The sequence below is a fragment of the Rhipicephalus microplus genome, chromosome 5 (assembly GCF_043290135.1).
Source record: "Rhipicephalus microplus isolate Deutch F79 chromosome 5, USDA_Rmic, whole genome shotgun sequence".
Lineage (NCBI taxonomy): Eukaryota > Metazoa > Arthropoda > Arachnida > Ixodida > Ixodidae > Rhipicephalus > Rhipicephalus microplus.
Genome location: NC_134704.1, coordinates 71,592,955 through 71,604,401, shown reverse-complemented (window position 1 = coordinate 71,604,401; position 11,447 = coordinate 71,592,955). Strand labels below are relative to the sequence as shown.

The 11,447-nt window shown below is 43.8% G+C and overlaps 1 protein-coding gene across 1 annotated transcript in view; it reads left to right on the top strand.

Moving 5' to 3' along the window:
- The first annotated feature begins 1,238 nt into the window (after nt 1-1,238).
- Nucleotides 1,239-11,447, top strand: part of LOC142817834 (uncharacterized) — a 146,499-nt gene continuing 136,290 nt past the window's right edge. Inside the window, exon 1 of the mRNA XM_075895661.1 lies at nt 1,239-1,566. Coding sequence (XP_075751776.1) covers nt 1,243-1,566 — 324 coding nt within the window. The 5' untranslated portion in view covers nt 1,239-1,242. The remainder of the gene's footprint in view (nt 1,567-11,447) is intronic.

Sequence of the window (11,447 nt, the reverse complement as noted above, 5' to 3'; positions counted from 1 at the left end):
TATATATATATATATATATATATATATATATTCCCTATGTTTATATTTTTCTTGCAATTTACTCCACCCTACCTTACTGCGAACCCTTTGTACTGTCTCACACCACCAGGTTTATGTTATCAGCAATGACAATATTGATTATAACAATATCTGTAATATCTGAGGTTTTGATGTGCCAAAACCATGAAGTGATTACGAGGCACGCCGTTGTGGAGGGCTCGAAAAATTGCTGTTATCTGGTGTTGCTTAACGTGCACTGAAATTTGAAATCCGGTTATTTATCGCTTAGAATGCTTAGCTATATGCATGAGTGATGTTCGAAGCACATGTCGCAAAGCAATTCTGCGGGCTCTCGCAAGGTATACCTAAAGGGTTTAGAAGGGGCAAATGTGTAGTCGGGGGCAAACAACTGGTCGTTGATTTGCATGTCTTGTGAAGAAGATGAAAACGAGGTGTGAGTTTGATATAGTTTGTGCTCTACGATAACCTATTGCGCAAACTTGCGATGTACTGTGTACCACCAGCTTCAACTTGAGGTGGCTGGCGTCAGTGCAATGCGCAAATTGGATTTGCAGCGAAACAGATGTGGGGGCAGACTATTTTTGAGCTCTGATCGTGTCGTTCCAAGACAACCATTTCAGGGGACAAAGTGTACGATGAAGGCCACATCGTCCTCCCGGAATACGTGCGACAGACGCTCAGCCTCGAAACAAAGTGGGCCATGCAGCCAAAAAAAAAAAAAAAACATTCGCACCAACACTTTCTTTTCTATGTAAAGCACGTGTCAAACCTGGTGCCTTAAAATGAAAAAAAAGAAAGGTGTCGCTCAGAGAAAGCTGACGTTTGCACCCGTCCGTCTTTCGTCTGTTGTCAAGAAAAAAAAAACAAAGCGCAAGTATAGGTTATCATGACGGGGGAAAAGCATATCTCTACAGTAACGTCGCGCAATATACACGGGCCTTAAGGATCTCGCCACCATCATTATGCGGCTGCCATGGACGGGATCGTACTCACGACTTTCGGTTCAGCAGCCGAGTGCCACAATAACAGCGCAGTAGAATGTGAGCACTTGGTCTCTATGATAAGCCTCCCAACTAACACCAGTATGGCCACGCAGAGAGGGTGCGTTATTACGACGTAGGAACGAGCTATAAACAAACACGAAGCAGGGATTGCGTTCGCTGAGCTTGCCGCGTTCAGGAAGACGACGCCAGAGGCGACCCCCGCGAAGAAGACATTGGTATGCGGCCAGCGCACTCTTCCCACGCTGCTTGCCGGACGCGTCGTCGGCGTCTTCGATTGCCCGAGCGGGGCCCTCGGCGGGATTCGCAGTCGGAGATGCTGCCGGCCGCGCACCGGCCGTTTGCCGTGCACGACAACGGACCGAGAGTTGAGACGTCGGAAAGACCAGGACACCGAGTGACCGCGCGGTCACCGGCGACGTCGAAGTCTAGACCGGGCAGCGTGATCGCTGCGAGGTGCATGGCTTCACGGATTGAGTTACGCGGCTGCAGCAGGCAGTTTCTTCGTCTGCGCGCAGACACGCGCAGCGTGATATCGAAGAAGGTGAGACGCTTTATATATACAATATTTTAGGTAATACACCTGGGTACTGACACTTTGGGCTGGTAAAAGAACGCTTGTTTTTTGTTTTGTACATCAACGCGTCATTTGATAAGGTCTCCAAACTTCGAATGTACGAGACCAACCTTTTTATTGCTCAAGCGTCTACCATACCATAGCGTTCGATTAATTCCTTAAGACACGAAACTGCAAGATTAACTCAGGAAAAAGACTGGCAGGAGCTACTCAATAATAAACTTGTACATTATAGGGAGAAAGGTGACGTTCTTAAAGCTTGCTCAGAACTGAAAGAGACGAAGCTTTCTGTACCAGAAGACTTCTAGTTCAGAGTACGCCAAATTAGGAATAAATTATGGCAAAGTGCGAAACAGGAGAAAGGAAACAATGCTAAGGTCAATTTAGTTTTTGTTAAGCTGAGTATAGATGGTGTAATGTTTGGTTGGGACGAAACCAAAGATAAACGCTTCAAAATTTCTAAAAGGAGATGACTTGTTAGGATTAGCAGCAGGCCCCTCGCCATACTTAACATGAATTGCCGCAGTGTGGTCAATAAAACGGCACAACTTCAGGGCATGCTTTCTTCACTTGAGCCCAACATAGCCATGCTTACTGAAGCTTGATTGAGCGATGATATATGTGGCAGTGAATTTGTACCAAGGAATTAAAAGGTGCGGCGTAAGAATCGCGTCAGAAGAGGTGGGGGCATCGCAGTACTGTATAAACCATCAATAATACAGCAGTTAAAGCCTGATGTTCCAGATGTACAAAGCATCTTTTGTGAACTCTACGTGAATAACATCAAATACGTTCTTGGAACCGTCTACAGGCCCCCGAGTTCAACTGTTGATTACTTTGATCGCTTGTCAACCTATATATGAATTCATACATAAACCAAAAAGACAAACTGATTCTAAATGGTGATTTCAACCTGCCAAATATGAACTGGGGAAAGTTTTCCTCGTATTCAGCTCAAAGTGCTGATAACTTCATAGATGATCTAGCTTATGAATTTGATCTGCTACAAGTTGTTGAGGAATTCACAAGAATTCAATATCATTCAAGAAACATCCTTGATCTATTTTTTGTTAGCGGTAGCATAAAAAAAAACATCTCATTCTCTTTCACGGCATGTATTTCAGACCATAAAGTGATTTTCTTACACCCAACAATGTCTTGACGAAACAAGGTAATAAAGCTCAATCGTCTCCTAATTTCTCACGCGCACAGAGCGAATGCATAATTGACAAGCTGGCTTTCAACTATGATCACTTTGCGAGCCTTAGTTGTGTGGATGACCTCTGGCATTTTTTCAAGTGTTTGGTTCTTGATAACGCGTGTAGCGTGTTTCGTTCCTAATATAGTAAAGAAATCTGAGCGCCGCAATCCCTGGATTAGGCGGTAGACATTACAAATGAGACGGAAGCTTCAGTGGTTGAAAAAGAAGCGAGTGAAAAGGCGTCATGATGAGCAGTTGCAAGGAGCAATTGATAAGCTGTCTTCAACAGTTAAAAAGAAAAATTCTCAAAAATTAACACTACCACAACACATTATTGCCAGACTTTATTAGATAGCCTCCCGAAAGGTTCTGGAGGGTTGTGACACCAGTTTCTTCACCTTCTGACTCCTTTTTGTAAGTGGTAAAAATGTGCGGGATAAGGATATACTGTGTGCTGAACTTAATGACCATTTCAAAAGTGTACTTACAAGTGATGATGGTTGTCTACCATGCTTCTCTACAGAACTGCCTTCCCTTCCTGACCTTGCTATTTTGGAACATGACATTCTAAATATACTGTTAAAGATTGATATAAAGAAACCCCCAGGGCCTGATGATATCCCGAACTCTTTTTAAAGCGTTACGCAGAATGGTGTGCGAAATACTTGCATGTTCTGTTTACAAGATCTGTTAACAAAGGAACATCACCGAAAGACTGGACAGTTGCTAGGTTGAAGCCTTTGCCTAAATCAGAAGACACAGCTTGCATAAAATATTACAGACCAATTTCATTAACTTCAACTTCCTGTAAGCTCTTGGAGCACATCATTTATTAACATTTAATTGTTTTTTCAAAGAACATAAAGTGTTAACAGATATGCAGCATGGTTTTAGAAATGGTCGCTCGGCAATCACGCAGCTCGTCTAGATCGTACATGACTTAGCTAGCACTATGAACAAGGGAAAACAAACAGATGACATATTTATGAATTTAAGCAACACATTCAACAAAGTCTCTCATGTTAAACTTCTTCATAAGCTGCTCGCTGAGTTAAAAATTGGCAAAATGATAGGATGTATTACAGCCTATACCTAACTGGCGACCGTCAGTTCGTTGAAGGGGATGGAGCAGTGTCAGATATAGTTCCAGTCAAGTCTCACGTCCAGAAGGGAACCGTTTTTATTTATGTTATACTACTTTTATTTTTGTTATATGTCAACGATATCGTCGATTACTTGCCCGTAAACGTCAGGCTTTACGCGGATGACTGCGTGCTATATAAGAAATGAACTCAGGAAGACCAGGTTAGCTTAAACAGGGATTTTAACAAGGTAGTTCATTGGTGTATGCAATAATAAATGTGCATAAACTTTGGAAAAACTGTGTACATGCGGGTGACATTAAAAAAGAAGCCACTATTATATTGTTATGGCACGGAAGACCTTCTTTTATGTGAAATTACTTAATACAAATACTTAGGCCTCCACATAGCAAGTGATCTGTCGTGGTCAACACACCTTGACAAAATGCTAGGAAATTGCAGGAGTAAGCTGTTCTTTTTAAGATGTGCATTAAAACGGTCCACACTGGCAGTGCGTTTGTTTGCATATAAAACACTCGTCCGTCCTGTTTTAGACTACGCCGTCATAATATGGGACCCGCTCACTAAAACGGACATAGCAAAATAAGAAAGCTTACATAAAAAAGCTGTTAGATTCACCTACAACACGTATATGGCCGCACTTAAGTCACTAACGTCGTATCTCAAAGTGACCAACCTGCTATAAGTAAATGAAATCGTGTATGTAGTTTGAAATTCTTTTTTCGGTTGATAAAAAGTCAGTACAAGATAGATACGTCACATCCTGCATATGCGAAGGGTCACGCTACCAGGCACACACACACACTAACCGTTACTCCAATCACTACACGTGTCAACTGTTACAAGTACTCTTTCTTTCTAAGAACGATAGTCGATTGAAACAAACTGCCTGATAAAACTGTCACAGAAGACTTACTATCACAATTTGAGTCACACCTTCAATAGTAATCAGTTTCCATGTCTATATCTGAGATGTTTCATGCGCTTTATTTTTTTACTTGTGCTAAACGGATTCTCTGCTCAATTTGAAATTCGTTAGAATAACGTTGCTTACCTTTTCTTTTTCTCGAAAGCCCGTGTATAAAGATATTTATATGTTCGTTTCCCATTATTATTTTTTTGTTGAGTTCACCTGTTATTAACCATGCTGCCAAGATTTTGAAGAAAGATAACAGTATCTATAAATAAATAAAAACAAAATAAAAACAGTCCAATACAGTGGCACTGATACCAATGCACAAGGTAGTCTGTATAGTGGTCGATAGTGTGCTATAAACACCTTGTCTGGTGTACGCATACCTATAGCAAAGCTCTGACGGCGGGTTTCAGTATTGCGCTCGTTGCGTTCGTCACGCCTCTGTGTACGTGATGGCGCCGCGTTTCGAATAACACGTGTGCACGGAAATGGAAACGCCCTCTATACGTACGCATTATTGAACCTCTATATTCACACCACTCGGGTGTCCAACCCCGGCTGCGCGTAATGTATACGCAAGAAGTAAAGATATTTCCTATACAATGCGCAAGCGGAGCTGCGCAGATAAGAACCTCGTGCGCGAGCGCCATCTGCTATACGCTGTCTTCTCGGAGATGCATACGCAACTGTATCACGACCTTTTCAGAAAGCCGGTGCGACAGTTCTTGGCGGAATCACTGATTTCGTTATTTCTAGTTGGTATTACAGAACAATACAGAATAGCAGGATCAATGCTTCCACAATAATATGAAAAAAAAAATACGAGAGTGCGCACAAGAGAGAAAAGCAGGGAGGAAGCTCACGAAGGTAGTGGAGACTGAAGTTCATCACCTTTGTATTCTTTCTTTCTCTCTCTCTCTTTCTCTTATTGCTTTACATGTTTATTGAATTTCTAAATGGCCCATTGAGTTGTCACGTTTCTGTGCAACTAGAAAGCGAGAAACTAAACCGGCACCTGCGGCTTCATCAGACTGGTTACAGTGTATTAAGAATATATGAAGAAAAGACCCTAAATATCAGGCGAAAAAAAAAAATAATCAAAATGAAAGAACAAACAGCGGTGGCTTGCTACTGTTCTCTCTTTTTTTTTACTATTATTCGGCAGAATGCCCGATGCATGCGGAGATCAAAAGAAACAAAACGCGACCGGCTTATTCACATTAATCGCATCATGATATCGAAACGCTTACTGATCGATATCGACAACCTCCTATTCTTTCTTCTGCACGCATGGTGTGCCAGAGTTTTCATTTTTTAGCCTAGGCTATCAACAGCCCAATTCACGACCTAGTCTTGCTTCAAGTGTGGGAAACATCGAAGTTTATATGTCACCTCAGCTGATAAAGGAACACTTCATGTGCTATCTAGAGTGCTACTCACTGATCCTCACTTCTAATTTGGTTTAGTTTTTATGGTACATAAGAAACTTAGGCCATCATGCACTGATCTTCACTTCTATATCACTTCTATATTGTTGCAAAAGTGCAAAGACAGTGAAGTGTTTAAGGTAGGTTATATATCTCTAGCATAAAAGAGACATGCCCTAAGAGAGCCTAAGCATAGTTGACGAACCTTCGTAACATTGCAAAGAGGACTGTTCAATTAATGACCCATTTCCTCATTACACTTCCGCACGAAAAAAAGTATGAACTTCCGACAATAGTGACGCTACGCCCTTTGGTTACTCCGTCAATCCTGAATTTGCCAGAACAAAAAAAATATCTATTAGATAACCTTAAGGGAATGAACTTAGCGTATGATCACCAATTCTTGTTGCACGTCTGAAGGCACAAGTCAAACTCTCTGCAATAACAGACCTAAAATATATTAAGTTAACGCAAGGTGCTTTGCGGATCGAACTACGATATCGTTAGGAGGTGTGTCACTGTGAGTCACTCAGAATATACATGATGTCAGATTCTTCAGCATGAATCGGAGTATAAAAGTGTGGGGGTGTTTTTTTTTTCATTCGCCCCCCCCCCGCCCCCCACATCAAACGCAGCCCATTCGACTGAGAATTCAACCCACGCCTTAGCAGTGAAGTACCACATAACCGTTTGCCAGCACAGTGGTTGCAAATAATTAGGATAAATGGTCCATTACCTTGACTTCGAAACTGGTCATAACAGGTTATAACATGATGAGGAATATGACCTGATCGATGTAAGCTCTGTTTTGAATAAGAAATACTGGAATTTATTGTGCCGAGACCAGATTAGGATTATTAGTCACACAATAGTGTAGTACTCTGGGTTTTAATTTATACCATATGTGGTTATTTAACGTCAACGTAAATCTGAGTACACGGTTGTTCTCTCATTTAGCTACATCGAACTGCGTGGTCGCAGTGGCCGAGGGACAAACCCGCATGCTCACGTTTAGAAGCGTGACACCATACCTGCTAAGCTACTATTGTTGTACGTTATGAATCAAAACTGCACAGTTTTTCACGATGTCAACTCTTAGATAATGTGAAATGCATCAAAAGCGTCCATCACAACGTATACATGTGGCAAAGCTCTATCGCATTATAGTTTTTTTGTGATATTTGCCCAAATGCCTTGGTCTGAATTCGGGCCCCACAGACAATGTAACAGAACATGATATTCACAATGTTGAAGGAACTTATCTAAAGGAGATTACACAGCTAGGCAATAAGGGGAAGTACAAACCACAAGCAAGTTTCAAAGACGCTCTGCACACACACAGTCTGGAAAACTAGCTTAATCTTTCACCGACGTCATTTCCGTGACAGAAATGGTATCATTGAACTCGCGGTTGAGCCTGGTGGAACATTATTCTGCATTAAAAGCACTGTAGTGAGGAAGAGGACGACGACGAGCTTCTGCGGTTGTTTCTGTGTGCCAGATTTTACATTACAGTCAGACCGGCGCTTCTCTGACTGCCAAGTCGTCCCTGCTTTCGCAATACATCGTCACACGACAGTACTAATAGTGGCAATTGAACTTTGCTATTACTAGCTGCGTTTTCTCTGACTACATCTTGGTTAACTACTGAGTCACTAATATTTTGTTTAATTGGATAACCAGTTCGGCCTTGTGAAAATACGTGCTGCGAAGATGTGTCAGCATCGACGTAAAAACGAGCGACGTTCACGTAACAATGGGTGGGCGCAAACGTTGCGCGCACTGGGCCGAGGACGACTTCCCTGGGGCGCTTCCTCCTCCGGGCCCCTCTCGTTCTTGCATCGGTCTCGAAGAGAAGGAAATCAAGCGAGGCTCGTAATGAGGAACTCGTGGCGAGGACGTAACGAGGGCTGTGAGAAAAGCAAAGTTGCAGGAAAGTAACGAAACGAACAAGAGTAAACTTTCGAGGCGTGGTTCGGGCCGTAGCAGGACCAACGGACAGGAAACAATCGTCGACAGCGGCTCTTCGGCGCGAGACACATGCACCGGCGTGTATACCCGAAACGCCGGCGTGGCACAACACAAAAGACATCTGCCTTTCGGGCGCGTCGGCGGATGCGACCGTGGCCCAACGCTGCCCCGATGCGACTGTCCGATAAGGAAGGAAGGTTGTGGACTCACGGATGTCTCAAGACATTCGAAGAAAGAAGAGGAAGTAGTAAGAAGGCGGAGAACCAGTCGTCTAACGCAGTAAAAAATAAACGAAGATTAGGAAGATTGCCCAAAAAGTACGGACAGCTACTCCAGCAACAGTCAAAGCTGCCGGTGCTGCGTGCGCTCTACGGCAGCGGCGATGGCCCCAGCGCGGCTTCACGGAACGGCGGGCTCCATGAGGGCCGCTCGTGGAACGATCCCCCTGTGTACCTTCGTGGTCGCGAAAGCGGTACCGGTTCCCTCAAGCTCGCATCTATTCGCTATCTCAGAGGGCAGAAAGAAAAGGGAGCTTGTTTCGTTCTGGAGAAAAAGAACCAAGAACGCAATGACAAATGATAGACTCCTTACGTTTATTTCTTCGTTCTTTAAGGACACTGCCGACTCGACAACCAACGAAGACAAGGTGCGCGAGTTCAGACACGGCCCGTCAAAAGTGGCACCGCAACTATTTAATAAAGAAAATACAAGTAGTAAGAAAGAGAAAACGCGGAGGTGAGGGCCGAACAAGGAGTGGCCCGGACAGCTTGCATCGGGACGGGATGATCCGATAACGAAACCCGGCGCGGAATCCATCTGGTCGCCGAAACGAACCGCACGCCATGCGACGGACCACCGAACGACCGCTTGCCTTCGAAGGGGGGTGGGTTGGGGGGTGAGACCCTTACTTCGGCCTTGCGTGCAGAGGATCTGGCTGCCCGCGAGTCCTAGTTCATCGATTCGTGCACGTCCGTGTGGACGTAACACCTGGCATCTCGGAGGTACTGTGTAAGAAGGAACGGACTCGGAGATCGCGATGGCTACTAAAGGACCGCAGAACGGAACTACAAGAAATAAAAGCAGAACAATAGGAACATTTACCAAGCGTTACAGGCTCAATTTTTCGGATGTAGAGCTTCACGTGGTGTGAAGGTACAGTAGGCGAGTGAGTGTCGTTGAAAAGGGAGAGAGTGGGAGGACAGCTGCCGGTCAGTGCGCGCAGCAGTATACGATGTCGATAGGCAAGGCTTGGTCATTTCAGATGTACGGGAGATCTGTGGAGAATGGTAGGAAGGTTGGGGTGCTTATAATTACACTTACCTCGGCTTTTTTTTTTTCGAACCCTCCGTAGGAGAGATAGGGCAGACTTCTTTCCTTTCGATGTTCCAGAAGAGCAGGTGTTCCGCTTTGACGGTACGAAATTGAAATTACAGCTGCCCAGGTAGTTGCGTAAAAATTATGGGGCTATCAATAATGTCCGAGCGCAGAAAAAGAAATAGAGAGGTTACTCTTACGCAGAGCTGCGTACTATGTGAAGCGCCACGAGCCAAGTTCCAATGTACACCTCGCGTTCCGAATAGCTGGAGCCATGCATGCTTTGTATTTACTGAGAGAAGCGATTTGCAAGTGTACCGCGAAATTTCAATGTCAATCTCAATTTAAATGCTGAGATTACAGGTTAGACATAGCAAATGACATTTTTATCTGGTGAAAAAAAAATTCTAGTGCGCTGCGTCATATATTATACGTTGTGTTATGCAGAAAAAACATGGTGTCTTTACTTGCACTATAATTTATTTGGTAATGGTAATCTACCACTAACCTTCAAGAGGAAGGTATATAAAAGATTCGTCTTGCCAGTACTTACCTACGGAGCGGAAATCTGGAAACTTACAAAGAGGGTTCCGCATAAATTGAGGAGGACGCAGCGAGCGATCGAAATTAAAATAATAGATGCGATCTTAAGAGACAAGAAGAGAGCAGAGTGGGTCAGGCAACAAACCAGGGTTAAGGATATCGTAGTTGAAATCAAGAAGAAAAAAATGGACATGGGCTGGGCACGTGGCACGTAGGTAGGATAACCACTGTTTATTGAGGGTAACTGACTGGAATTCCAGAGAAGGCAAACGCACGACGGGGAGACAGAATATTAGGCTGGCCGATGAGATTAAGAAGTTCGCAGGTGGCAACACAAAGCAAAAAAAAACGGGGTTGATTGACGAACCATTGGAGAGGCTTTCGTCCTGCAGTGGGCGTAGTCAGGCTGATGATGACAATGATTACGATAATTTATCTATTTGTTTATTTATATGATATTTAAGGCAAGGAGTGACCGGAGAAAGTGAAAGTAAATGCGATTCACCCAACCGAAATTTGGATATTTTAGGATTGAAATGAACCAAACATCTAACAATGTTAACCAGTGTAGTTCACTTTGTCAATGTTACAACAGCCCGCTGAATTTCAAGTACACTGTCGTCTTCTATGAAAGAAAACACGCGAACGCGTGGCCTTCGCTGTGCGGCGGCTGCCTATGCAGCCCCATCAACCGACAAGTGAAGAAAGCACGCTCGGTTTTGGCGTCATCTATGGCCAAGCAAGATAACGAGCCATGGCCGGTAGACAAGCGCTGCTAGCTTACGTTCCCTCACCGCTGGCGTAGTGAGCGAAATCGGGTGATTACTGCAGCCTGTGCCGTGGTCGCGCACAACGTTTGATATGTTGGCCGTGGACTATGCACTGCAGGCGGGAGCAGAGAGGGAGTGCAATCTAGCAGCGCTTGTCTACTGGCCATGACTCGTTCTTTATTTATTTATTTATTTATTTATTTATTTGATTATTTATTTATTTGCAACAGTTGGCGCTGAAAGCGAAGGTGTTTTTTTTGTTGTTGTCGGTTGAGGCAGCCGCAGCAAAGCACAGGCCACGCATTCGCATGTTCTTTTTCATAATGGACGACAGTGTACATCTCTAATATCATTCAGTCTGGCAGAGAAATTAAGTAGTATACTTATCCATGCAGCCAAATCAGCTTAATAGCACTCCCTCACGCCTATCCGGCCGACATTACATGGCATATAGCACTTGTATGCTTATATAATGGAATAAGGTGAACTCAGCTTGACGTAGCACACGTGATGCATTATTTTATTGGTACGCCAAGGCGTTCGCTTAACCGTATGATTTTTTATATTCTACTGAATTTCGCCGAACGTGGATGAGTGTCTACG